A 27710-nucleotide genomic window follows, 5' to 3' on the forward strand; every position below is an offset into this window, starting at 1 on the left:
TGCAATTAGGTTGCCAGTGTATAAGCTACAAGCAAAGGGAGAGTTAACCAACTAATCAAGACAGAAAGAAGAGTAAAGATAACATCTTAGAATAATTTCAAAAATTTTGATATCTAACAAGAACAGCATATCTACAATTCATTTAAAAAAGAAACCAGGGAGTATATGTATCCACAATCATCTGTACAGCACGAAAATCATTAGACCAAAAAAAGCCAGTCATAAACTATGTATCGTTCCTCATCCGGCGAAATCTACAATTTCGAGTTCGCAGGGCATCCACTGCAGGCAGGTTCATCCTGGTGTAGCGATGACTTGTTGAACGACTGGTCCGATGGTGGCACATCGAGCGCAGGATTCTTCTCGAAGAAACCATCAGGCTTGAGCGTGACGCTGATCTTCTCGACAGGCATGACGGGGAAGTCTTCAGGACGGGGGTTATGAGTGAGTGCGAAAGCTGGAGAGAAGTCAGTATGAGTCGACTAGAAAAACAAGGGGGAAGGGGGGCCGTTGTGGAAACGGAAGACGGGGAGGATGCGTACAGTGCCAGAGGACAACATCAGTGTTCTCAGTGTTGTCGTTCCGTGCAGACCATAATTCCACACCGGAAGACTTCTTGCTCTGGTTGGTGAATTCACCGGCGGAGTAGAGTTCTCCATCCTGGTACTTCGTCACCCAGATCGGTTTGGTGGCGAATGCCGCACGGCGACAATTGAAGCTGCGCTCAGACATGATCATGAGCTGGCTGGGCATCACGCCTAGCTTGTAGGCCACAGGGTTTCCAGACGTGGGGTTGATCACGTTGTCGTTTCTGATCTTGAAGACACGGGCGTTTTCGACGCTCAGGTCTGCAGAGCACGAATTCTTGAGGACGGTGGTTTGCTGGGCGTATCCAACGCCGTAAGGGTTCATGTTTGGCTCATCGGGCAGAGCAACACTGTCTGAGTAGACAACGGTGTTGTTGTGTCCGTCAATGGCCGGATCTACACGCATGCTGAAGACGTGCTGGTGGTACGCAGCCATGACACCGGGTCCGACGTTGGTGCCCCATGGCACCTTGGTACCGTCTTCATTGTCGATTGGCATAGTGGAGAGGATACCGGTAGCGCGGACCTCGAGTTCAATGCCACCGGCCTGGTCGAAGATCCAGGCGAAAATGTATTCGTAGTTGGAAACTGTACAGATCATCTGCACAACGAGCTGGCGGTTGCGCACAACGGTGGCGGCGTTGGTCCTGTAGTTAGTGTGCTTGTGCTGGAGGCCGGCGTCTTGCTCATGCAAGCAGATGACGTTCTTCAAGAGAACTGGGTTACCCTTGGAATCGGTTCTGAAGCCATCGAAATACTTGATGTGACCGAGACAGTCGCAGCCAAGGGAGAGTTGATTGGCAGTGTTTCCGAAACCGACATCACCAACATCGAAAGCTTGCTTGCGGTGGTAGGGAGCGCGTGGGTCTGATCTAGTCAGTTACTGCGGGAAAAAAAAAAAAAAGGAAAATAAAACTGCTCGATACGTCAGGGAACCGTGGTGGATTGCTTACCTCCATATGGAACCGTCATCTCGCAAAGAGACAATCGGTAAAACACGTTGCGACGGTCGTAGGTGACGTTGTAAATCACCAGACCATCACGGTAGTTGAAGCCAACCCGGAATCTCCATTTCTGCCAGTACACATGGTTTCCATCTACCTTGAAGGATGGGCCCTCTGGCTGCTGGACGATATAGGGCTTGAGGTCGGTTCGAAGGGGCTCATCCAAGAGATCGTGTGCGTACTGCACGGTCTTCACTGGCTTCCAGGGCTTGGTTGAAGTGAAGCTGTGGTCGGTGCCGGTAGGAAGATAATCCATACGGACAAGCTCCTTGGTCATGCCATCAAAGACTGGAGAGAAGGCGCAGGGGAGGGAGTAATGGTTGGTCTGGGGATGGTCGACGTCGCACATGTACATGTAGTGCTGGAAAAGACGGCGGTCTTCGGTCTCGCTGTCCGTTCCGTAGATCCATGGGTCGTTGCAAACAACGACATTTGGTGGCAGGTTCATCTTTGCAATCTCAGCCTTGACTGCGGGATGATCGTTGCAGACCTTTTCCATTTCGATCATCTCGTCGACGTCGGTAGGGCCCTATGACAAATGTTAGCCAAGCTGCGCACGCACGAATTATGTACGTGGGTTTGATCAATACCTGCACGCCCTTTGGAAGCTCCCTGCATTGAAGCAAGCTCTTCTTCTCGGCATTGATCAAAGCCTTCATGAACACCTTGGTATCCATGCGATGGAACAGAGCGGTGAGGATACGGGTTGGCTTTGCAGGGAGAGGCTGGCCCAATCTCTCTGCTTCAAGATAAGGCACGACATCCTTCTTGATGGGCTCTTGGACCTCGATGACCTTGTGTCGGAGCGGGACACCAGGGAACGAAGCCTCGAGGATCTTCACCACCAGGCGAATTTCGCCGGGGGTCAATGGGTCGAAAGGATGAAGAGACATGATGGCTGTAGAAAAAGGATAAAGGCACAAAGAGTCCTCGGGGGAGAGAAAGAGAGAGAGAGCAAAAAGCAAAAAGCAACGAAGCAAAAAGTGACTACAAAGATATATGTAGGACCTTTCCCAACGTGATGCCTGAGAAGAGTGAGGAAAGAAAGCAGAAGCAGACACGGGGAAGATGGGGGGTATTTGAAGACTCCAGGAAACGCAGCTCAAGGGAGAGGCCAGCACCCCGCATCGCGGATGGAGCCTGAGGGAGAGCTCGCATCGCAGCTTAACACGAAGCCGAGATAGCGCGCTCAGTTCTTCCCCATGAACCCGCTGCCGCTCGATACGTTCGGCTGGAGATCCGCTGGGGCTTCCGGAAAGGGCAAAAAGTGGCCGATGTGCTTATGTCAGCGTGTGCCGCTGGAGGCTTCTCGGAGCCGATTGGCCGGGGCGACGGGGACCTCGCATGGGCTTTCCCGGAGCGGAAAGGCGGCGATGGTCCAGGCCCAAGGCGGTGGGACGCATGCTGTTTGTCTGGCTGTCAAACAGCAACTCTGCGAAATGCCGCCAGCAGGTTTTGCGCAGGCTGTCGCGCGAGGAAAAGAGAGAGAGAGCGAGAGAGAGTCACCACCAGCGGACAGTCTGGCTGCAATCAATTCAAGGTCAGCCAAGAGATATCAGGTTAAGTTTGGATCCGTTTTGGGCTGGTGCCGTGCAAGATAATCCATCCATCTCCGTGGAGCTACCCCAAACTCTGATGGAGCAGAGCTGGTCCTATGTCGCCCCGGGTTCCGGGTTGCCAATCTGTGGGGTAAGTTTTCTCTCTTTCTCTTTTACTTTTTCTTTTTTTGCAGAGTGAGGTTCCGTGGAACTGCAAGCCACCCCAAATGCCGCCGGCGGGGTTTGGACCATCTGAACCAAAGGGGAAAGATGAAGCGCTGGGTGAGATAACCGCCCGCCAGCCAGCCAGAAGCAGCCAGCCCGGCAGTGGTCACGTGGTGATAATCGCGACAGCCCTCCAGCCATTCCATTCGAGCGCGCCTTTTCGTGTCCCTCTCCTGACTCGGAGCAATGGAAGCGGTCGAAGGGAACGACGACTACCCCCCCAATGGTCCCTCTTGATTCCGAGATAATAGTGCACTCTACATATTGCTATTTGATTTCTATTCAGATATTGGCTTTTTAGGTATCCAAACAAAAACACATGTTGAACTTCCCAAGACTTAGACGAGAGCCATGCTATACATGTTGAAACGCCCAAAAGAGCCAGTAGAATGCATGACATGGACGGATGTACGTCATATATAAACTTCATGAGCGAAGCGACTCGTATATATATATATATATATATAGGAGATATTCAATTACATTATGAAAACAAATGAAAAAATCCGGAAACGTAAGCTATATGTATTTAAAAACTCATAATTAGAAGCAAGATGCAAATGCTGATATACGTGTATCCCATCAAACAAAACACTTGCAGGAGGGGTATATTAGAAATGGTATCAGGTCATGCGACATTAACATGGGAAGATTAAGCAATAAGTAGCATAAAATTTTGCAAACAAAAATAAGGAGGAAAAAGAAAAAAGGAAAGAAAAAGGAATGAGAAATCTACTGGCCTTGCCGGCCAGGCGATGTTGGCATACTGCCGCTCCCAACAAGGTATTCTGGAGGAACCTTTGGGACTCGCGGTGAGTTAGCCAGTGCGCGATGTTGAGCCCTCAACAGTTCTCTCTGCCGCTCTCTATCCCGGCCCACTGCGTTACCGCCGGTGAGTCGCCGCACGCTGCTCCGAATTACCGCTTCAAGCGAGAACGGACCTTCCGGTCCAACCCGCGGACTGGCGGACGACGGATGATTCATGCTCAGGCGATCGTCTGAGTCGGAGAGCGCGTCTTCAAAATAATCGTCGGGTGTATACGGCGACTTGGCATCACTGCCTTGCGGCATGGGCGGAAGGCTCGAAGAGGATGTATTTATCGACGGAAAATAGTTATTTGGAGACGTCACTGATCGCATATGCAGAGAAGACCGTGGAGGCACAATGGTCGGCGCGCTTGTGGAAATTGCAAGAGGGGAAGAGTGCAGCTGCGCTGGTTCCATGCGTTGGGCGGTTGACGGTCTGGACTCAGCAAGGCCATTCTGGAACGATGAAGAGGACGCAGTCCTAGCCAAAGATTTCCGCAACAGTGGAGCTGTTTGCTGATCGTACAGGTGGGCGCTGGCATCCTGGAAGTCGCCCGCAGCGAAACTCCGCAGCGTTGAACCACCAATCGAAGTTATGGAGCCTAATTCACTCTCTTCGAAGAAGTCATCCAGACTGTCTAACTTCTGCAACAGATCCCCCATGTTCTCATTTTGCATGTCAAATGACTTCATGGTGTCTGCACGAATAGTTGGGAAATATGAATCGCCATAGTCTTCAATCTGGAACTCCATCTCCGGGGTTGCAGCAGGCTGGCCCTCGACCTCCTCGGCCTCTGCACAAGTGTAAAATACAGCATGCACGTTATTCCTCGTGAGGGCTGACTGCGCAGCCGGAACAGCGATGGACCAGCCAGTCGGCTCGGGGATTCCATACAAGCTCTGGATGCGCTCAAATTCCTTCCTGATTGCCCTGGACGAAGATGACGATGCCATGCTCATTCGCAGGTGGTGCCGTTCCATAGGGTTTCCAGAAACAGTCATGATATGGTCCAGGACCTCAAGCGCCTGGGGGCACAAATCTGTATGAAGGAGCCGCAAAAGAGGGGAGATCAGGTCGGGACCATGGCACGCAATATCAGAACGACGCATATCGATCCTGGAAATGAGTGTGCTGAGAATTCTCATGGTATGTATACGAAACCATCGAGTGTTATTCGTCAAGAGGCCCATCATAAACACCAGACTCTGCACATCCTGGTTAGGGAAATAATATGCCGAGATCGAACTAACCATATCATTAAGGAACTTCTGACTGGTCTGATACTTGCACTTCACCAATCCAAAAAGGCAGTCTGCAAGTTGAGCGCATCCTTGATTCTTTGCAACAGTCGCAAGCAACTTTGCGCGGCCTTGCACCTCGCCAGAATTGTTTAGGTGGTCGTATTGGTGAAGGAAGCCAGGTAGGTTGGCCCAGACCGCAAAGAGAAGCCGATTGCCATCACCCATAAGGTCGCTATTTGGCAGCGTCGTTAATCTGTGCAGAAGACGGAGAGTCTTCTCTAGGGAGTCAGATGACTTAAGCCCCTTGTAGATCAGAGCTTGAAGGCCTTCGAAATCTCCTTCCCACTTCGGTGGCTTGCTCTCTTTCAATTTCGTAAGAATCATCTCATCCGATAAGTTAATCTTATCTATGTATGTTTCAAGCATCGCCATGCTCTCAACGAATTCGCGTTCGTGGATAGTGTTCAAGCAGGCGCAAGTAGTCCAAAACAGTTGAGGATACCTCATGAGATCTTGAGGTGCCAAAGAGCCAATGATAATTTTCAACGTAGTCAAAATCTCCATTGAAAAGGTTTGATAATCGGTCTCCTCCTCTGCAATCGTATTCGACAGTCGGGCTAGCATATCGGCCAGCATCTTTGAATCCAAAGATGTAGAGATACACCTGAACACTTGGAAAGACCTGCACGCAAGATGTCTCACAGGACATGAAGTAGCCCAGTTCAGCGCTTCCCGGGAACATATATCGCTCACATTATCGTAAACGACGGAAAACATGTCCGCGACACTATGAGTAACATGCAACATGGCCGACGGAACACGGCTGCCGTCCTGATCTTCCTCCTTTCCGTTGTTATCATCATAATCCCAGATCACAGTGGAATCGCCTTGGCGGATATTCTCAACTAAATCTTCAATATCTTGTCTCTTTTTATCGTGGGAATCGTTGTCGAGTTTTGACGCCACAAGCTCGTGAATCAAGTGTACCAGCATCTCACGAGCCTGTTCTTGAACTGTTAAGGTATAGTGATCCCAGAAGATGAGTGCCACATGAACAAGTTTGATAACATTTTCAAACCCAAGTGTAACGGGAGCAACCATGAGGTCAACAAGGAATATCATGGATACCTGTCCTAGTGATAATCCAGCCTAGAAAAAAATCAGTAATAATTCGAGATCCGAATTTATAGCGGACGAACCTGCTTGTTGCCAACGGGTAATATCGTGCCCAGATCTGCAACATATGGTAGATGGGTCACTTCGGGAGGTGCTGCCAGGGGTTCTTTGCGCTCATGCACCATATTCTTCGGGGTAATCTGCATGAGGAAAAAGTCGATCACTTTGGATCCTGCGGGAGTAGACGCCAAAAAGACCACGATTTGCTTTGCATAATCCACAAAATTCTGCTCTTTGCGCTCGAGGCAAAGGTTAATGACAAAATCGAGCACAAGCTGGACATTGCCACCATGGGGCCCTGTTGCAAGGGCTTGCCATAGGGCCTGAACCTCATTTGGTAGAGTATTGCCTGACTGGATGGTAATCTCAAAAAGATTAGCCAGAAGCATGTAAGACTTCCCCGTTGGACCGCCATTCGGGTCCAGTTGAAGCTCTATCACTTGAATCCAGGGCAAAATAGCAGCAACCATATTCCGCTGAGTGTCAGGTCGGATATTCCTAAAGTGCAACGAGAACTCCGAGAAGATAACAAACGCTAGGTCGGAGTGTTGCTGGGCCAGTCGTTTTGATGTTTCGAACTGAGCCAATTTGTAAACCGCAGTGGTTTTGTCAGAAATACTGATATCGAAATCTTGTAATCTCGAGTTCTTCTGTTGCCGCTCTTCAATCGTCCTCAACAAACGAGCGGATTTCATTCGAATTTCTCGCTTAGCATTTCCGAGGGTAAAAAGGACAGCACCCAGAACCCTCCAAAACGCCACGGGATAGTCGATGTGCTCAATCAGGACCTCTGAAAACACTTCAAAGTAGCTTTCCAGAGCCTTTGGCCGTTCTGATAGATAGCACATTTCTATGCACTGTTCTAACAAGTAAGGGAGCTCTTTGTTATGGACCACTAGGTTCTTAAGCGCTCGCCGACCGATAGCGTGAAGCTTATCGCTCACAGTCTTCAATATAATATCGATCCAGGCAAGCATTCTCCTGACATCAAATTGAAGAAAAGCTTTGCTTTCGGTCATGATCCGAATTGGACCGCCCTAATTAGAAGTGTTAGTTTAGCAATTGGAAAATAGAAATGAGTGCAACGTACGCAGAGTGAGGCCATTGCGCTTAATGCAGCAGTTCTCAGGTTTCTCTTTTCTATCTCCATAGCGGCGGTGCTTCGGACTTCACCGTGATCCATTTGCCTTGCTAGCGCTAATTTACGCATGTTTTCTTCTCTTACGTTGATCTCAGGTTGATTTGGGGAATATCCACACCAATCCTCCATGAGTGCAAATGCAGATTTCCTGGATTCGAACGGCATCCAGCGAAGTGGATCCTTTGACCGTTTGATACCCTCGAATAACTGTTCCATTAGACCACAGTAGTGAAAGCGGAGGTTCTGGAAGCCCAAATCACTTTGGACCTCCACATCGCTGAGGAATATCCGCAAATCCCTCGTGTAGGTAACAATATTGTTTAGTATCCAATCGTCATTATACACCTGGGGTTCCTTTAAGAAGTGCGAAGTAGCCTTGTATACGTTCGTCACTTCTGTTCGAAGACGATCTGTCTGCCTATTTCTCCTAGGGCTGCTAGGTGAGCGGTGATGGCTTCCGATACGCACTCGAGCTTCCTCATTACAGGTCGTCACGGCGTATTGTAGCGACTCTAGGAGCGTTCTATAGAGATTGATGTTGATGGATCCAAGAGCGACAACGATTGCACTGCGGATCGAATCATGACTAGCAGAGAGTAGTGGAATCACAAATGCAAACAACGATCTTGCTGAACTTATTTTATCGTGGGATTGTTGCCCTCCTTTAGATGTCTTTCGGGCATGTTGGGCATTGGCAAGCTGGCTCTGTGACTGAGCACCAGCGCTGTTGAGTGTAGTACATGCCATGATAAGATATAGCTTCCACTGTTCGATCGTGACTTCCGGAGATATACTAGGGCTTCTTGCAACTTGACGGGTAGCAATGTAATCCAGCGATCCGTACTGCAGAGTTTGCGATCCCTCTGCAATTGCTGTGATATACTTGTGCATTTGAACCAGCCTTGCACAGACGATTTCACGGCCCAAGGTGACCGCAAACGGACATGTAGCAAAGCTGAATCGAACCAGATTCGGAAAGACTTTTAACCAAAGTGTCGAGTCATACGACACTTCGCTGCTGCAAAGCTCAATCAACGTGTTTTGTGAACCTTTGCTTTGCTTCCCCTTTTGTAATCTACTCCTTTCAGCCACAGTCAGAAGATCATCTTTCAAATCTAAGATCTTTTCCGAGTCCTCTTCAAGAAATTTGATAATTCTAGTATTTTTCTTGCCGAGTGCATTATCAAACTCAGTGACAAGCCGAAGCACAGTGATTGCAAAGGCTCGAACCCGCCTTGACTGCGAACATAAAAAGAAGAGCCCGTGGGATTCAATCTCCTCTACGTGGGCTAACACGCTCGAAAGGTCGAGTTGCAGTCCTCTGCTCCCCGAAGCACTTTTATCGGGGTGCTCAGCCGATACTTCTTTGGTTTTTTGTCTGATTTCTTCGATCCAAATTCGGATTAGCTCCACGTACAACTTCAAAGTCGATTCAATATGCCCGGGGCCCAGCATTCCTTCATCAGACATAGTCGAATACCGGGCATCAAAGTTGAAAATAAAACGGGCAAACCCAATGGCAACATGCTGTGCATGGGACTGGCGGGCGATAGACTTGAGGGATTCTGCGGAAGATGCTGCAATGTTAGACTGAACATGCGCTGTTCCGGTACACAACAGGTTGATAAGGGAATTGAAAGGAATGTGGTCGGAAAGACAACGTGGAAGTGCCTGAACAGCGACATGAAGAAGATCATAAAATGCTTGTTTTTGATCCACGGCAGTCGCATGATCCTCCCGTCTTCCAAAGCTAAAGTGATCCGCAATGGGCGTTTTGGGTGTAACTCCTCCAAACTTTTCATCGAGTGCTGCTTGCCCACCAAAGGTATTGTCACATAGGATCGTTAATTTCCCAAGCACCTCGCAGAACCTAAAGTAACATTTCCGCGTGCTATCATTCAACTTTGAGGAATTAACGGGGCGGCACGTGTAGCGCACGTAGTCGAGGGACGGTTGGCAAACGCTCCGCTCGGGAAACGGTGAATGAGATGTCTCGGGCCCACCAAAATTCTGCGGGAATGGCGGCGGGTGCTGAGCTTCATTATCTAGATCGACGATAATGGCCAGAAAAGCACGGATCCCGATGACCATTTTCTCCGGCTCCATCTGTTCGATCCTCAGTTCTTTCCCAGACATGAATAAATCGGAATTAACCAAGGGGAATATTATCATTTTAAAACATAAATCAGGGTGTCTGAATCCGATTATGCGAACAAGCTGCGTGATAGGATCAACCACAGCAGGGTCAGAGGTTATGTACGTCCTTTTACCAGTCGGTATCGCAATCCGAATTATATCTTCGATTTTACGAAGAGGATTGCTGAGAGGGTCTGAGTGGCGATATAGGTAGGTCCACAGAAGGCGGCAGATTGCCTGAAGCGCAGTCGTCCGACTTGGTCGATCTTTCAACTTTGGAGGGAGGCTGTGGATGACAGACATCCATTGAGACAGAAACATTTCTCTTGGGGATGCACATAAGAGCAAGGTATGGAGCGGAAAAGCAGTGTTCCAGTGGCGCGGCTTTACCAGTATCTGCGCCATCCGTGGTCCAATGAGGTCTAGAAATTCTTTCCATTTCGGCGAAGATAAACTGCAACTGGGGTTAGCTGCGATTGGCAAAAGGAATATTTCCAGCATCTGACAATATGCCTGTTTTAGCCGTTGACCATGGGCATCGACAATAAGTTTTGCGAGCGAGAAGAGGAAATCACAAGTTCTGTCCCAGGCTTCCTCTGGATATGTTTGAAGTCGCAAGTGTCTCATTCCGTATATGAGTAGTTCAGCTCGAGCCTCTGAGTCTTTCATTGACAACATGCGCCCTTCTTCCTTTTGGTATTGGTTAAGTTCGGTGAGAAATCGAATTGTCACGCTAGCAAAATTGTTTTCGCTCATGATTCCAAGAAGCTGGCTATAGATACGCCAGTTTGCCATTCGAAGTGGAGATGCTGCAATCTGATCGGGGTCGACAGTCTTCAATTGTCCAAACACTATATCTTCAAGGCGATCGGCCATCTCACGGGTGATAGCGTCTATTGTGCTTTGGTTGAATATTTCAATTAGAACCCGGCAGACGAGGTAAACAGATACAGTGGCTCGCCGTTCGGCAAGCACGATATCTTCCTGGCGCGGAGTCGCTGGGATGGTTGAAGCGGTAGGTATAGAGGCATTATCAGCAACCTCGGACCCTGGCTGTGTGGGCTCAGTGTTACGACGGTGCATAGGGACCGGCGCGGGCAACGATTTCGGCTACGATCGCGATATTAGCTCTATAATTAATTAGGGAGTGAGCCGAAAACTGACTTGAACTATCGTTTGTTTCGCAAGCGCCGCCGCCTCGCCCTTGGATTTCCTCCAAACCATAATTGTATCTATCAGTGGCTTCGGCTTTTGCCTTGCTATGTGACCGAGTGCAGAAATGAGCTGATCGAATGCAGGATCTGCACCGGGGCCACAAATACGTTCGACCGGCGTATCCAGTTCGGTCATACTCATAATACAGTGATTAATCTTCTCGTCTGCCAGTCCAACAAACTGAACGCAAGATCAGTAAATGCCTATCACCCTTAAATCGACGTACGAGGTCACAAACCGAGTTGAAGAGGTGGTGAAGAGCATATTCTTCAACCGTTCTTGCCTCATGAGCACCGCTTTTTGAGTGAGACAGATGACGGGCATGTTCCCGCCTTGACTTCCCCGACTGGGTGCCCTTTCGATGCAAACCCTGCTCACTGCCCAAATCGACGTGGCCTGCATCTTGTACGGTAGACAGGGGACTGTTTTCTCGCTTACCATTTAATTTCGATTCTGCGGTTGTCGTAACGCCATAATTGCCCGACGACATCGTAGTGGATGGAGGTGCAAGGCTCGGATTTCGGGTATGCTGTATGCTCCCATGCACGACTGACGCCTGACGGTGATGACCATACGAATTCTGCGGCCGTTTTTCTACTATATCCCCATCAGCGGCGGACCCCGAACGAGCGGCACCAGGTTCTGGGCTTTTCGATGTTGACTGAGATCTAATCTGGGGCTGTGGCTGTAATGAAGGGACGCCAAGTCCAGTGGAATCGACGGGCCTGCCTCGAACCGTAGAGACGTCACGACTGTGGCATCCGGACTGTGGGGGATTCCTAGAATGTATTCGATCCGGAGAAGCTTGAGTAAGAGGTTGCGAGGTCATAGCGGTTTCGTCGGGGATAAACGGCAGTTGTTGGCCATGGCCACGCATCGAGTGAGGGCTAGCTGGATGAGGTAAAGCAGATTAGTAGCTGCTCGGATTCACAAGGGTTTCCCCTGGCAGAGACAGAATCATGATGCTTCAATAGACGTTTTGCTGCACGATGAGACTTGAGACCGGGCCCCGCATGGATCGGAGTCTTGAACTCACAATTGTGTAGCATCTTCTAACAGACGATGCGGGACAACTACGCTCTAGCCTTCCTCTTCATCATCGAGGATTCGATAGCTGGAAACAATTGAAATCATTGCTGCTGTAGAAAGCGGTGGGTTTTCTTTCTCTCAGCTGGCATCCATAGCCTCTGTCAGCCTCGATGTTCCTCGAGCGCGACCTTTTTTTGGGTGCTGATGAAGGCACAGCTCCTTCCATGCTCTAACTTCCAACACCCCTGGCCAGACTCGGCTCCTACTAGGCCTAACACGGTCTAGCACGCGGCTCGGTGCCTCCGTCTCTTATGTAATGGCTGAGGCTTGATCGTGTAACCACGTGATGTCGTTAGCCTCCCGCTGAAGAGTTTCTGCCCTTTTGCGACGAACGAGCAACTCGGGAGAAGCCAGGATTGTCCAGGCGAAAAGCAGCGGATCAGATCCCATGCTGAAGGTACAGAGTACGCAGTAATATGTTTTTCTCAGTGCTTTACGCTTCTGCGCCGATCTAGATTTCCCGTCTCCGCCACCAACTTAATGTGAAACAAGTCCTTTGGATGAGAATGTGAGGGAATGCAGGTGCTTCCCTTTACGATCCATAATAACTAAGTTGACTGTCTCGCTCCCATATATTATATGATGAGTACTCGGTACGGAGGAATTGATTTATATTCTTCTCCAGAGCGCCTTGCTTCACGTACGGATTACGTCCGCAGGGATGTCTCTATGTCTCTATTTTTATCAAGATCGACTTTTGCCATGTTGTGGACATCCTGGAATGTTGACGTTTTTGGTACGACTGTGGCGTCCTGGACCAATACTAAACTAACACTGTAAGCTTGAGTATGGTTTGCAGGGCCCCAGGGTTGGACGGAGGTCACACATCCGCACGTACGCAGAAAAAAAAAAAGGAAGACTCAGACCTGATAATATGGACAAAGAATGTAATCTCCCCTGATACGCAGAGGATCGTAACGAGGTTTTAATACTCCAATCTTGATATGCCAAAACCCAACGACGCACCCAGATGAATTTAACAAGTTTCGCGGTGGCCGTTTGAAGGCGAACTTGTGAAGTCGGCGTCCGATACATGCCGTTAGTTCTCTTAGTATTTACCGAGCAATTGAATTTATCCATCATTCCTTCATGAGGATCCCGTGGTGCCGAATAAGTAGCATCTGAAATCCCATAACTATGTACATACATACATATTAGTTGGAACTGCTGTTGGCCTCTGAATTTTACTACAAAATCAGCAACAGCCAACAACTCCGGAGTATCCCCGGCCTGGCTTCCGTCGTAGTTTTAGCTTTTATGTGCGTATTGTAGTGACATTCATCTAGGCTCCCATTTGACATCGGGGAGGGAACTGTCGAGATGCTTGCTGGATCCCGAGCACACACACAGATATCGTCCCTTCGTTTGTCTAAAGGATCATAATCGGCATCATCGTGGTCGCAATCTTTTACGAGCCAAACGCACTGGAGTTGTGGGAGGCGTGGCGTTGGGGAGGTGGACCCCGTACTGTTGACATACATACTCCGTACTCCGCGCACAACGCCGCCTTTGCGAGAGCGGCCGCCCACTCCGCCTCCCCAGCCGAGACTCCGAAATGGAATTCACCCCGCACTTTTTCCACGCATTGGGATGTTGTCTTTGCCGTTCTTTAGGCGTAGGCTGATGGGAGCAGGCGGAGAAGAGCCCGGAGAGGAGGCCATCGAACGGTCGGGAGGCGTTGTGGGGGTGGGCAGGAAGCTGGCCGCGCGCCCAGTTCGGGTGGAACGACCTGGAAACAGCGGGACGAAACATCGGCGGCCAAGCTCCAACAGTAGGAAACACTTTCACATGAGTGGCACACCAAAGGCCAAATTCCGCGCGTTGAGGTTGGTTGGGTCCGGCCGTAGCTGCTTTGGGACTAGGCCACTTCGGAAGTGCAAAACTCCAGCCCGCGCGGTCCTGCCTTTCGCACTAAACTCAAAATGTCCGGCAAAACCTCGAATTGCCCGTCAGCCGCCAGAATTATTATTTCTGTCCTCTCTTTGGGATCCTCGATCAGACCAGGTCATCCTGTAGCGAACGCTCTTCCGCAGAGGTCTCCTCATTGTGTTACTTCACCCTTCATGTTTCTATATATCTGCTGAGCCGTTGGTTCCCTCTGCCGCCAATTTACCTTGCGTCCCGCTGTCCCCTGCATTCCTCCCATCGCCGTAGAGCGACAAGTCTCCCAAGATGGCGCAGGTTGACTCCCTTGATCTCGTCGTCCTGACAGTGCTCCTTGTGGGCAGCGTTGCGTATTTCACAAAGGGGACGTACTGGGGCGTCCCGAAGGCAGCTGCCGCAGCCAGCTATGGCTCTGCCAACGGGATGCCCAAAGAAGGCAAGACGAGAAACATTATCGAGAAGATGGATGAAACCGGGAAAAACTGCGTTGTATTCTTTGGATCTCAAACGGGAACGGCAGAAGATTATGCGTCAAGGCTCGCAAAGGAAGGAGCCCAACGGTTTGGCTTGAAGACGATGGTCGCTGATCTGGAAGACTACGACTTCGAGAACTTGGATCAGTTCCCCGAGGATAAGGTTGCTTTCTTCGTCCTGGCCACTTATGGCGAGGGCGAGCCCACGGACAACGCGGTGGATTTCTACCAGTTCATGACGGGAGAAGATGTTTCTTTCGAAGGCGGAGCCTCCGCAGAAGAGAAGCCATTGTCATCATTGAGATATGTCACATTCGGTCTGGGAAACAACACCTATGAGCACTACAACGCCATGGTCCGCCAGGTTGACGCTGCACTGACCAAACTCGGCGCTAAGAGAATCGGTACTGCAGGTGAAGGCGATGATGGCTCCGGCACTATGGAAGAGGATTATCTCGCCTGGAAGGAACCCATGTGGAAAGCGTTATCCGAAGAGATGGGCTTGGAGGAGCGTGAAGCCGTTTACGAGCCCACATTCTGCATCACGGAGGAGCCAACCATGTCACCAACGTCCGAAAATGTTTACGTCGGCGAGCCGAATCAGAACCATCTTGAAGGAAACCTGGGCGGCTCCCACAATGCGCACAATCCTTTCATTGCCCCAATTACGGAGTCTCGCGAATTGTTTACCGTCAAGGACCGTAACTGCTTGCATCTGGACATTGGGATCCAGGGAAGTACGCTCAATTATCAAACTGGCGACCATCTTGCCGTCTGGCCCACAAATGCTGGCAAGGAGGTCGATCGTTTCCTACAGGTTTTTGGATTGGAAGATAAGCGCCATACTGTTGTCAAGATTAAACCCATCGATGTGACGGCTAAGGTCCCTTTCCCTACGCCTACCACCTATGACGCCGCCGTTAGATACTACATGGAGATCTGCGGACCTGTTTCCCGACAGTTTATTGCAACTCTGGCCCAGTTCGCCCCGGATGAGGACACCAAGTCGAAGATGAAGCGCCTCGGCGAAGATAAAGACCATTTCCACGGCCAGATTTCCACCCAGTTCTACAACATTGCACAGGCCCTCCAGAGCATCACCTCGAAACCCTTCACGTCCGTTCCTTTCTCGCTCCTAATTGAAGGTATCTCCAAGCTTCAGCCACGCTACTACTCGATCTCCTCGTCATCGATGGTCCAAAAAGATAGGATCAGCATTACGACTGTTGTTGAGTCCATCCGCGTGCCGGGTGCCGGTCATGTCATGAAAGGTGTCACCACAAATTACCTCCTTGCCTTGAAACAAAAGCAACACGGCGACGCCAACCCGGATCCGCACGGTTTGACCTATGAGATTACCGGCCCCCGAAACAAATATGACGGCATTCACGTTCCGGTCCACGTTCGTCACTCGAATTTCAAGCTGCCTTCCGATCCGTCCAAGCCGATCATCATGGTTGGCCCTGGAACTGGTGTCGCCCCGTTCCGCGGATTCATCCAGGAACGAGTTGCGCAGGCCGAACGAGGCGACAAAGTGGGCCCAACCGTTCTTTTCTTTGGCTGCAGAAACCGCGACGAAGATTTCCTGTACAAAGATGAGTGGGAGGTAAGTTAACACGTGACTCTAGTCCCCACACAGAAGGCTCAATTCCGCCCTCGTTTCGACGAGCCAAGTCGCTAACAAAAGTTTTTTTCCTTCCTTGCCGCAGGCCGTATCCGAAAAGCTCGGCGACAACTTTAAGCTGTTCACTGCCTTCTCTCGAGAGAGCGAGAAGAAAGTTTACGTGCAACACCGGCTCCGAGAAAACGCCGTGTTAGTCAACGAACTTCTCAAGAACAAAGCGACTTTCTACGTTTGCGGAGATGCCGCCAACATGGCTCGTGAAGTGAACACCATCCTCGGACAGATCATCTCTGAACAACGGGGTCTTCCATTGGAGAAGGGAGAGGAGTTCGTCAAGAACATGCGCAACATGGGAATGTATCAAGAGGATGTGTGGTCATGATGGAAAGAGAAGTAAACACGTCTTACCCAGATCTCACTTTCTCATTTTATACTTTGTATTCCATTTCAATATCCCCCCGTCCCCCCTTTTCCTTTTTAGTCTGATATTACTATATTTGCGCTGATTAGAGAGCGTGAGTTCGCTTCGACCCAGCAACCCTGTGGGCTTTATATAGATCTTTGGCATTGGTATGCGGTTTCAGTTACTTGCCTACAGCTCTTTCTGTTTGCTTACGTCTCTCGCGGACATGCTGGACCGCTGGGAGGTTAACGCTCTTTCTTCTGGTCTTATTTGGTGAAAATATAGGCCTGTTGCATATTGCTGACTATTGTTGGTGCTTTTTTCTAACTTCGTGTTTGTTAGATTGTCTACGATTGATGATGAGCGTAAAGAAACTCATTTAGCCATGTATGTTATTTAATTTAGTCTGCTAGTCGTGTGTGGCCATTTTGCTTCATTGCCTTGTGTCTCGGTGATATTTAGCCTTCAGTTCTCCGTACTCCGTAAACGGCTGCTTGTGCTGGATCAATTTTATCATCATCCCCGAATCCTCCATACACCGTACTTTGCCAGTCGAAAATCGAAGCAGTTCACCAGGTGTCTCCCCTCAGGCAGCCATTGCGCATCGTTTCCGCTGTGCTTGTGAGCTTGGCACAAGTGACACTTCACGGTCGCCGACGGTTAACGTCGGTTGTTCTGAGCTCTGAGGCCATTTCCGATCCGGCCCCGATTTCTCCGCGATTTCGAGTTTCCAAACTTCGTCCGTCGTACCTATCTTTTGACCTGGATTGGGATAACCAGAGGGATTTCTTTCACGAACCTGTGTCCCAATGAGCACATAAATTGAATTTCCAAAATATTCATATCTCAGCTTGGCTATCGTTATGGCCTTAGGTCTCAATTAGACGCTCAAGGCTCTTCAAGCCTTGAACAATATTGGACTTAGAACTTCTCAAAATGCTCTGGTTCAAGGGACCTCAACACGTTGTTGCCACGCTGCAGGTGCCTCTCTGAGGCGCCAACTTAAGATCTCATGTTAGCGCTAGTTATTCCTATCAGACAAATGACAACAACACCACGTCACCTGGCTTGGGGAAGTCTGATATTTTTTGCTATATTGTTGTATCAAAAACATTCATACGCAGCCAACCGCTTGAGTGACCTGTGTGGATAGAGCTCAGTGGAACACCGGCGCATCTGGAACAATGTTTTCAGCTTGTTTGTACAAGACCTGGCCAGTTGACAGGCATATATTAGGGATCTGAGAGGAAATTCGTCTCTGCAATGAACTCTTTCTGCACCCGGGAAGTGAAGCGAAAATGTAGCTTCATCCAGAACAAAGATGTCACCTAGCACCTGCTGAGTCGTCGCCCACTTCCCTCACAGGAAGGGATAGTCCGTCTCGGCGAGCAAGAGGCCTTGCTGTCAATGGCAGGAATAACACACTGCGGGCCATTCAGCCATTGCTATTGTCAGCCCAGGCCACCTTCTTTCTTCATCATCCGCGGCTTGACCAGTGTGTTCCTGTCTGATCGGGTGCTTCTTCCTTCCTTCACCGCGTTGTTCTTTCCTGCATCTCGACAGTCTATTCTTACCTGCTTATTGCGGAAAAAAGCCTTATCTCAACGTCTATTTCTTCTTCCTCTTCTTCCACCCTGTCTTTTCTTTTCTTTTCTTTTCTTTCTCCTTCGCCAGAACATCTCACTCGTTTCTCACGGAGCTTCGAGTTAGCATCTTCATTTACACCACTATTCGCTTTATCCCTCTACTGTCTACCCATCGACCTCAGTTTTTATCCCTCTTTTCTACATCTATTCTGCATTCGCTGATAGTTGTGCCCCCTTCCATTTATATCTATCTCTGCCCACTTCGGCTTGTTCCCGATCCCCATTCTCCCTCGAAAGCCCATCCTGTCTAGACCTTTTCTCTCACGACCGTTTCGCTTTCTATCACATCCCGCTCATTATCAAAAGGATATTTGTACGTTCATTGTGTTGTAACCTTCTGTAGTCTAACCGAAGCAGAGGCTTCCAGGCTGACATGGGCTCCTTTGAGAAGCTCGCGGAGCTGGTCCGGGGTTCAATTCCCGAAGACTACCTGCCCAAAGAATCTGACGTACGTGGGCTCCATATTTCGTTACTCTTGACTTTGCATGATACGCTTTTAGGCCTGCTTCTATGCTTTTACGAACACTCCAATACAACCAATCTAATGCTACTCTCTTTTTAACTGAAGTTGAGATTGGTTAAATATGCTAACTCTATACTTTTGGCACAGAAAACGGCCACAGCCATGAGTCACCAGGATAAAACGCAAAATAGTACTAGCGAATGCTCCCAGCAACAGGGTCAGGTCCCCGTTTATAGACAGGACACACAAATGGGCTATCCATATATGCCTCCTCAATGCTACGGCCAGCCTCTGAACCCTGGTAACAATGCAAGCGATGTGAATGGCAATCTTGCTTCAGCCTTTTCTAACGTGAATATCCATGGTCACCGTCCAAACTATATTCCAGTCAAGGGCAGCATTCCAACTACCTCTGGTGTTAATGGCGACGTACCCGGCATGCATCTATCTCAACATGGACCATTTGTTGTTGTATCAAGCCCACCGATGTTTCAGGGTAATGTTCCACACGCTCCTCATGTAGGACAAATGCCACCCGAGCAAGGTGGCCCGTTCCAATATGTTCCTCCCGGTATTTACCCTAACTTCGTTCCCGGCGCTCCTTATCCGCCTGCGTCTTATCCTGGGTATTCTTGGCCCTACGCGATGAATCCTGACCATGATCATGCAAAGTCACATCGTGATTGTACTCTAGTTGATGAAAAGGCTTCGGCAAACGATGGGCAGCACGGACAACCAGAATATTATCCTGTTATCGCTCAAGGCGATCGCTCACCGGAGGGCGCCCCGGTTTATAATGCTTCGCCCCAAACTCCGGGATCCTGTATGCCCTACCAAATGATGAGGGCTGCTGGAGGCTATGTCCTTCAGGACCTAGATTCGCTCGTAAAACAGGATCCTCCTATTCCACCTGCGGTACCTGCGATGTGGACCAACCCGACTGAACTTACCCTTGCGAAATGTTTGGAGAATCGCGAAGGGATTACCAATGTCTACATTCGCGGCTTTCTCCCAGAAATCACGGATGAAATGCTATATGCGTATGCTTCTCGCTTCGGGAAGATCGATCGATGCAAGGCGATTGTTGACCTCGACACCGGGCTCTGTAAGGGGTGAGTGAACAATCAAAAGTCCTATTATTCCCAAAAAGTACATCCTAATCTTGAGCAGGTTTGGATTTGTTCAGTTCTTCAGTTTTGAAGCTTGTGAAAATTGTATTCGGGGGTTCTTTCATCTCGGGTATCAAGCTAGCTTCGCACAGGTGCGCTTCTCAACCCTATTGTCTTTCGACCGTCAGCTAACTCCGGCAGAAATCTCGTAACTCTCGCCTCAAAGACCTGGAGGATAAAACATCCACTAATATATATTGTACTAATGTTCCAATTGAATGGGTGGAAGCTGTGGGTAGCCTGCTTCTGTTTCTGCCATGCCACCTCTGCTTTTGTACTTTTACTGCGATGCATTTCCACTAACAAAAGTATGTTAGGATCTGCGTCGCCATTTTGAGCCTTACCGTGTTGTATCTGAGAAGATCAGCCGTGAAGAAAACACTGGAATTAGCAAGGAGGTTGGTTTTGCAAGGTGAGGAAATGAGATAAGCTATACTTAAATAAGTTCACTGCTAACATGGTGTAATAAACAGGTTTGAGACTCGCGACATAGCTGAGAAAGTACTCGCCGAGTTCCATAATGTCACCTCTAAGGATGGTGTAAAGCTCATGCTTCGCTTCGCCGACACGAAGGCGCAAAAGCAGCTCAAACATCAGAGTAATGAACGACGCGCTTATCGTGCTGGTGAGTACAGCTATTCTGTTGAAATGGTCCAGGGCTCCACTCCGTCACCGAGCCTCCACCGTTTGCAGCAAGCAGCATCCCATTTCAGTCCCAATTCACAGGGCAGCTATCCTTCTCCAGCTGGAGTCGGACAAGTCTGGACTCCGGCGACTTCGATCTCCCCACCGTAAGTTTTTCTTAGCTGAAATTATAGCTCATGAAGCTAACCTGAGATCTAGAGGCCCTATGCTAAATAGGTCTGTGAACAGCATGCGCGTTAGCTCATGGCCAGGACGCGCTGTGCTCGCAAATATTGATAACACGCCCAGTGCTCGAGGACGACTTGTTGCTTCGAGCCAAGGCTCCCTCTCCGCAGGGTCCACGAAAACCGTTATGCCCGTGCCATCCCTCCAGGGCAGCAAATCCGAGAATTGTAGCCCGAAAAAGGGAAAGAGCATGGTTGATGCTAGTTCGCCAACTCCCTCTGCGAAAGAAATCCGGTTTTCAACTCCCCAAATCCTGTAACTAGGAACGCGTGTAGGGTGCGATACGATATCTGCCCATCACTTCTAAGCCCGGTTTCTTAAATTGTACGGAGGATCGACAGCGTCCGTCCGATTGCCACACCGACGATAAAACAGGCGTACATGACGCTTTTATTATATTCAATTGCGTATTTTCTATAATTTGCCTCGTTTTCTCGAATCACGACGCATTCCGCTGCATGATGTTACCAATGTTAAAGACGAACTTATTTAGTCCATCTGTGATTATTCATATGCACTATTGTATTTGGGAAATATGGAAATCAAAGGTGAAAAAGACGTTACTACCGCGGTGGTGATATGGTTACGACTTACAGTATGCCTCGCTCAACTCAGACCGCTGGGTTGCGGAATCAATGACCAGGCCTCTAACTTCTAGTCCATAGCGACAGTAGAAATAAACGCAGTTGCTCGAATACTTTACTGGATTCCTTTTCGATAAATATGCAGTGGGACCGAGATTCAATTGGGCCTTTATCTTAAAATATATCGTCTAAAACAAAGAAATCTATGAAGGATGTCCGCAGGATGCTGCATACCGACCTATCTTGTCTAAATATCCTCAAAATTCTACGGTGAATGGTAGCGCGATATGTCGCGAAGAAGCTGTAAATGCACGATTGGTAACCCGGTTCAGTATCTTCCCAGCCTCTCCTCTTCGTCCTCAACCAACTCATAGGCAGGCCTGAATTTCGGGGTTTCCTGACCAGCGTTGCTGGGTTTACTTGCTTCCATAGGGCTAGCTTTATTAATCTGCAATTTCGGGTTCGGGTGTGTATCGTTTGTGCCTCCCAAACTAGTATAGCCCTGATCATATAGCGGACAGTACTCGACGCCCAGATGGCGGATAAAAGCCCAGATCTCGACATAGTGCCAGTCGATGACAGGATGGATGCGCATGAAATCGGGCCATCCGTGGTCGGTGCGGTCGAAGTGGGTGAGCTTTTCCCCGTGTGGGTCGGTGCGGCGGGTTCCGACGAATACAGCTTTTATGCCAGGGTATTTTTGTAGATAGCAAGCGAAGGTGTCGCGGAGGGTTGTGTGGGGTGGGTCGGTTGTGTAGCGGGTTAGAGAGAGGTGATATGTTAGGGAGGAGGAGTCGACGAAAGTTTCCACGGATGGGAACGGATGCGATGGGCGGGCGTACATGGCCGGGATGGAGGTGGGGGGTTCGTCATCGGGATCGTCGAGGAGGTTGGGGTTTGCATTTTGGGATTTAGGGGCTTCAGGCTTGTCTTTGAACGTGCACTGTTGGGCTTGGGTCTTCTGTTTTGTTGAAGAGGGTTCCGGGAGGGGATGGAGGCTGGAGAGGAAGAGGATCAGGAGGACGAGGCAGTCCTTTCCGCCATTGTAGGAGAGGGACAGCTCGTGCAGCTTGTAGCGTGAGAGAGCTTCGCGGACGACGGAGAGAGAGATTCGAGTCTGTTGCTGGACCCGGTAGAGGAGGGAGGATGGGTCGTGCGGTTCAGAGAGGAAGGCTTGGATCTTCGCGTGGAGGGTTGCGGAGACGGAGGAGAGGGAAGGGAGAGAAGTTGAGTCGCCGGCATGCTCATGGGTGTCGGGATAGCAGGTTACCAATTCTGAAGACAGCCGTTCTGAGAGAGAAGCCTGCCCTTGCCGCAGTGCCTTGGTCTCGCCATGCGCGCTGTCGCCGTTTGGTAAAAGGGGCGATGCGGTCGCCAAACCGGCCATCGTTAGAATGACGATATTCGCTGGTCTATTCTTTCTTTCCTTCTGGCGCTTCCAAAAAACAAAAAAAAAAAAAAAAAAAAAAAAAGTTATATCGCAGCCTGTGGCCAATTCAGCTTACTTCCTGTGGGGTTATCTTCTTTTCTTTTCCCTTCGGGTTGAGAGGGCCTTTTTGCGAAAACCTTCCAGCCAATATTGTTGTTTGGCTCTAGGGATTTTTTTTCCCTTTCACCCCGCCGGCGACGGTTGACGGTAACTTTTTCGCGATTCAGCGGAATGTGGGGTTTAGTGAGTTTGAGACAGCGACCAGTGGAAAAAGAAATGATCGCAAAGCAACCCGTATGTCCTCCGTTGGCCAAACCAACAATTCTGAGATGCGGTTCTGACGGAAGAGGTGCAGCCCGAGCTGAGACGAAACCCTCTTTGAAGCCGACGGCCGAGGGACACCGCCTTTCGCTTGACCTCAGGCTGTCCGCCTCTTATGACTCCAACGGCGCTACGTGGTTATGACGGCGAACAAAAATCCCGGACGTGCCGAACAAATCCGTCGTCTTGGCTAATGACAATGAAGGATAAAAATTTTTTTCCAATGTCTTGTTCAAAATATATTTTGTATTAATTACTGCATATCGACCTTAAAATCCATTATCGTCCAAGTATAATCATCCACAGTCGGATAGATCAAACTCAAGTCGTTCAGCTCCCGCGCAGCCTTTTCCACATTATCGACCGGTGCCTGCATGAGAGACGCCAGGTGCTGTAGATGCAGCCCCTCTCTGCTCTGTGGGGTGTTATTCAAGGTGTTGAACAATTTCCTAGCCATGGGAGACATTGGCGGAAGAGTCCTCTCGCCCGCGGCCATACTGTTATCTGAGCGCATCGCCCCTCCGGAGTCAGAGGTCTGGGCCTTTGAAGCGTCGGCTGAGTCTTTACTTGGTGGCGGGCCATGTTTAAAGTAGAGATGTATCGCTGTAGCTTCAAGGAAGTGGCAGTGGTATTCATCCATATTCGTCAGCGGCCGAATTACATGTGCAGTAACTGAACGACGATTGTTGCTGAACGAGCCCAGTTTTCCCCATACTTTTGCGTACCCGTTCACCACGAGTTCCTTTTTCCCCGTACGGCCTGTTGTAGGGTCGCTTGTGTCCATAGCATCACCCTCATGTCGCTCTTCGTTGTCCAGCCATTTTTTCACTTCGATTTCCCCCGTTCCGTCGTCCAGTTTGTATGTTATGAATGTTGATAACTGGGATATGTTGCGGATCTGGCCTACAAATGAGACCTGGGCGACTTCAGTATCGTCGATTTTAAAATCTGCGTCCGAATAGGCTTGCGTCGCATCATTTAGTTGCTTGATTGTGACCGGTCGAAGCGAACTCTTGTTGTATGTCTGGAATGGAATTGAAGTTAGTCCCTAGCTCATAGTCACAAAAGAGAGGGCCTGCGAACGATTCTCTGCATACCTTTCCGCTTTGACTAGCTCCCACCTCACTCATAAATCCTCCTTCACCACCACCACCACCACCACCACCACCACCTTGGCCATACGAGCCAGAGGGGAACTGGTCGCCGTATCCGTACTCTGTAAGCACGTAAGCCCTACTGAGTCTGTCTGCAACGGGAGCCCAACATACCCATTGTGATAAATCTGATCTGTGCCCACCAGGCCTAGCTTATCCTAGAGGAACCGACGACGAAATAGCTCCAAAGACACTCCCTCGCGTCCTGCGGCCTTTGGCAGCCCCGCGTCTCGACGTGTTTTTCGGCGCGTCAAAGCCTATTTATTACATAAGCACGGCGGGATTTCGGCAAATGGTTGATCCGGCTTCATTTTTCGACAATCGCAAAAGTGAAAGACGAGAGACGTGGGACACAGCGTGAGCTTGCTTGGGGCGAAACAGCGTCGAGGGAGATCGGTTTTTTGGCTGGAGTATGGTCTGACGGCAGATTTATCAATTTCGAACTCAAACCCGCCGGTGGCCGCAGCACTGCACTTCACCGGGACGAAGCTCCGAACTCCATTTGAGTCCAGACGAAGATGCTGCACCGCGCAGTTTCTCCGGCCATGTCGGAGAATGAATTTGACATAGCAAAAAGTCTTTTCCAAGATGAAGCTGATTCTGACATTGATACCCGGCCCCGAAAGCGAAAGGCACCGACTTCGCTGAACCTCGATGTTATGGCCGACGACAACGGCGATGGAGACGATGGAGTCTCCGATGACGACGCCGCTTTTATCGCCGCCCACCAGGCGTCGATGAACCGAAAAGCATCCAACCTAAAGGGTCGGACGGTAAAGAAGGGTGGTGGGTTTCAAGCCATGGGCCTCAATGCCAACCTACTCAAGGCTATCACCCGCAAGGGATTTTCGGTTCCGACACCGATCCAGCGAAAGACCATTCCTCTGGTTTTGGACGATCAGGACGTTGTGGGTATGGCGCGTACAGGTTCAGGGAAAACTGCTGCATTTGTGATCCCCATGATTGAGAAGTTAAAGAGCCACAGTACGAAGGTTGGATCGAGAGGTTTGATCCTGTCTCCCTCAAGAGAACTGGCGTTACAGACGCTGAAAGTGGTGAAAGAGTTGGGACGAGGGACGGATCTAAAATGTGTGCTCCTGGTTGGCGGTGATAGCTTGGAGGAGCAGTTCGGATACATGGCGGGAAACCCGGACATCATCATCGCTACACCAGGTCGCTTCCTCCATCTTAAGGTCGAAATGAACCTGGACCTCTCGAGTATCAAATACGTCGTATTTGATGAAGCCGACAGACTCTTTGAGATGGGTTTCGCAGCTCAGCTTACCGAAATTCTTCATGGTCTCCCACAGTCTCGCCAGACGCTTCTATTTTCCGCCACACTCCCGAAGTCCCTGGTTGAATTCGCACGAGCTGGTCTGCAGGAACCCACTCTCGTACGCTTGGATACAGAAAGCAAAATATCTCCGGACCTTCAGAGCGTTTTCTTTACCGTGAAATCCGCTGAGAAAGAAGGAGCCCTTCTCCACATCCTGCACGATGTTATCAAAGTTCCTACTGGTGAAACAGAGGCGGGAAAGCGCGCGAAGGAACTAGCGATCTCCGGGAAATCTTCAAAGAAACGTAAACGATCAGAGCAAAATAACCCCAACCCACAAGAGTCGCCGACAGAGCACTCCACAATTATTTTTGTGGCAACGAAACACCACGTCGACTACGTAGCCTCCCTGCTTCGAGAGTCGGGTTTCGCAGTTTCATATGCTTATGGCTCTCTCGATCAAACGGCTCGTAAGATTCAAGTGAGCAACTTCCGAACCGGCATTTCAAATATCTTGGTTGTCACCGATGTCGCCGCGCGTGGAATTGATATCCCCATCCTGGAAAATGTTATCAATTATGACTTTCCTTCTCAGGCCAAAATTTTTGTTCATCGTGTTGGACGAACTGCTCGAGCAGGCCGTAAAGGCTGGAGCTATAGCTTGGTTCGAGATGCTGACGCGCCTTACCTGCTTGATCTACAACTCTTCCTTGGTCGGCGACTTGTTATGGGAAGGGGCCAGCAAGAGAGTGCGAATTTTGCGGAGGATGTTGTCGTTGGAGGAATGGCTAGGGAGTCCATAGCACGAAATTGCGAATGGGTTTCCAAATTGTTGGATGAAGATATTGACATTCAAAACCAGCGTGAAGTTGTGATGAAGGGAGAAAAGCTCTATATAAGAACACGAAATTCGGCATCTGCAGAAAGTGCAAAACGAGCCAAGGACGTTGTCGCTTCGGATGGATGGACTATGCTACACCCGCTGTTTAATGACGAAGCGAGTCAAATGGAGGTTGAGAGGGAGCAAATGTTGGCGCGTATAGGGGGCTATAAACCGCAGGAGACAATCTTTGAGATTAGCGGTCGGCGCGGTGGAAAAGCTGGAGATGATGAGGCTCTTGATATGATGCGAAAGATTCGCTCGACGATGGAGAATAAGAGGGCAAAGAAGCAAGGTGCTAACCAGCCAACGACTGATGCAGAAGTTCCAGCGTCTGCCCTGGCAACTACATTGGGGGATGACAAAGATAACGGTCTTGGGGATGATATGGATCAAGACGATGTTGCCGACATGTCCATGGCATCCGATTCCGAACTTGAAGTCACATTCTCTTACCAATCGGATAAATCCAAGTCCAAAAAGAGGAGCGGTGACAAGCAGTCATCTGGCACGTTTCAAAATCCAGAATATTTTATGTCCTATACACCAGCGGCTCATTCTTTCGCCGAAGAGCGTGGTTACGGGGTCCATTCCGGTTCAAACAGCAACTTTGTTGAAGCTTCCAGAGACGCAACAATGGATTTGTCACGCGACGAGGCCAATCGCGGTTTCGCAGAGCCTCGTTCCATCATGCGATGGGACAAACGTCACAAGAAATACGTTTCACGGCGAAATGACGAGGATGGCTCCAAGGGGGCTCTTCTTGTCAAAGGGGAGAGCGGCGCCAAGATCGCTGCAAGCTTCCGGAGCGGTCGGTTTGATGCGTGGAAGAAATCTAAACGGCTGGGACGCATGCCTCGTGTAGGCGAGACAGAGAATCCCGGCCTCGGTTCTACAGTTCCCGCCAGGGGACAAAAGTTCAGACATAACAAAGAACAAGCACCCAAGGCAGCTGATAAGTATAGAGGTGATTATGAGAAGAAGAGAAAGAAGGAGCAGGAACTGCAGAAGCGACAGGCTGAGACGGGAATGTTGCAGTTTGGATCAAAGGGTGGAACGAAGAAGGTGAAGAGCGAGATCAGGAGCGTGGACGATGTGAGGAAGGCAAGAAAGCTGAAGGAAAAACGGAGAGAAAAGAATGCCCGGCCCTCGAAAAAGGGAAAGGCGAGATGATCCTCCCTTCGACCATGGAACTGAGGAGGCTTGGATTGTGTCTGATTTTTTGGAGTTACATGACTACAGTCTTTTGGGGCTTGGTCCAGAGACAGAAATGCAATAATACGTTGATATTCCCTTGCGTCAGAGATCACCATTCAAACCCAAATATCAGGTCAAGGCTGAATCATCCAAGGTCGCGAGTACAGGAGGGTGTTT

At 49.6% G+C, this 27710-nt stretch overlaps 7 protein-coding genes across 7 annotated transcripts; 3 read left to right on the forward strand and 4 right to left on the reverse strand.

Annotated features, from left to right (window-relative positions):
• Positions 1 to 89: 89 nt before the first annotated feature.
• Positions 90 to 2807, reverse strand: D8B26_005087 (uncharacterized protein). The gene is made up of 4 exons (XM_003066677.2): positions 2182 to 2807; positions 1541 to 2120; positions 543 to 1454; positions 90 to 457 (listed from the first exon to the last, which is right to left on the reverse strand). The coding sequence occupies exons 1-4, from the start codon at positions 2482 to 2484 to the stop codon at positions 255 to 257; spliced, it is 1998 nt and encodes a 665-aa protein (XP_003066723.2). The 5' UTR covers positions 2485 to 2807; the 3' UTR covers positions 90 to 254.
• Positions 2808 to 3838: 1031 nt separating this feature from the next.
• Positions 3839 to 12353, reverse strand: TAO3 (Cell morphogenesis protein PAG1; the record flags this gene model as incomplete). Its single annotated transcript, XM_066124715.1, has 7 exons — positions 12108 to 12353; positions 11310 to 11962; positions 11021 to 11251; positions 7670 to 10966; positions 6603 to 7616; positions 4122 to 6552; positions 3839 to 3873 (listed from the first exon to the last, which is right to left on the reverse strand). Exons 1-7 carry the CDS (start codon positions 12118 to 12120, stop codon positions 3839 to 3841), a joined length of 7674 nt encoding a protein of 2557 aa, XP_065980796.1. The 5' UTR covers positions 12121 to 12353.
• A 1790-nt stretch (positions 12354 to 14143) lies between these two features.
• Positions 14144 to 17086, forward strand: NCP1 (NADPH-cytochrome P450 reductase). The gene is made up of 2 exons (XM_003066675.2): positions 14144 to 16123; positions 16227 to 17086. Exons 1-2 carry the CDS (start codon positions 14333 to 14335, stop codon positions 16521 to 16523), a joined length of 2088 nt encoding a protein of 695 aa, XP_003066721.1. The 5' UTR covers positions 14144 to 14332; the 3' UTR covers positions 16524 to 17086.
• Positions 17087 to 17788: 702 nt separating this feature from the next.
• On the forward strand, positions 17789 to 20951 carry D8B26_005090 (uncharacterized protein; the record flags this gene model as incomplete). Its single annotated transcript, XM_003066674.2, has 7 exons — positions 17789 to 18638; positions 18801 to 19765; positions 19824 to 19914; positions 19964 to 20053; positions 20140 to 20234; positions 20296 to 20613; positions 20666 to 20951. The coding sequence occupies exons 1-7, from the start codon at positions 18564 to 18566 to the stop codon at positions 20949 to 20951; spliced, it is 1920 nt and encodes a 639-aa protein (XP_003066720.2). The 5' UTR covers positions 17789 to 18563.
• Positions 20952 to 21604: 653 nt separating this feature from the next.
• D8B26_005091 (uncharacterized protein) lies at positions 21605 to 22663 on the reverse strand (the record flags this gene model as incomplete). Its single annotated transcript, XM_003066673.2, has 1 exon — positions 21605 to 22663. One exon carries the CDS (start codon positions 22661 to 22663, stop codon positions 21605 to 21607), a length of 1059 nt encoding a protein of 352 aa, XP_003066719.2.
• Positions 22664 to 23256: 593 nt separating this feature from the next.
• Positions 23257 to 24396, reverse strand: RFA2 (replication factor A protein 2). The gene is made up of 3 exons (XM_003066672.2): positions 24295 to 24396; positions 24124 to 24242; positions 23257 to 24050 (listed from the first exon to the last, which is right to left on the reverse strand). The coding sequence occupies exons 1-3, from the start codon at positions 24296 to 24298 to the stop codon at positions 23280 to 23282; spliced, it is 894 nt and encodes a 297-aa protein (XP_003066718.2). The 5' UTR covers positions 24299 to 24396; the 3' UTR covers positions 23257 to 23279.
• Positions 24397 to 24626: 230 nt separating this feature from the next.
• DBP10 (ATP-dependent RNA helicase dbp10) lies at positions 24627 to 27657 on the forward strand. Its single transcript, XM_003066671.2, has one exon. It carries the CDS (start codon positions 24699 to 24701, stop codon positions 27507 to 27509), a length of 2811 nt encoding a protein of 936 aa, XP_003066717.2. The 5' UTR covers positions 24627 to 24698; the 3' UTR covers positions 27510 to 27657.
• The last annotated feature ends 53 nt before the right edge of the window (positions 27658 to 27710 follow it).

The sequence above is a fragment of the Coccidioides posadasii genome, chromosome 3 (assembly GCF_018416015.2).
Source record: "Coccidioides posadasii str. Silveira chromosome 3, complete sequence".
In the NCBI taxonomy this organism is placed as follows: domain Eukaryota; kingdom Fungi; phylum Ascomycota; class Eurotiomycetes; order Onygenales; family Onygenaceae; genus Coccidioides; species Coccidioides posadasii.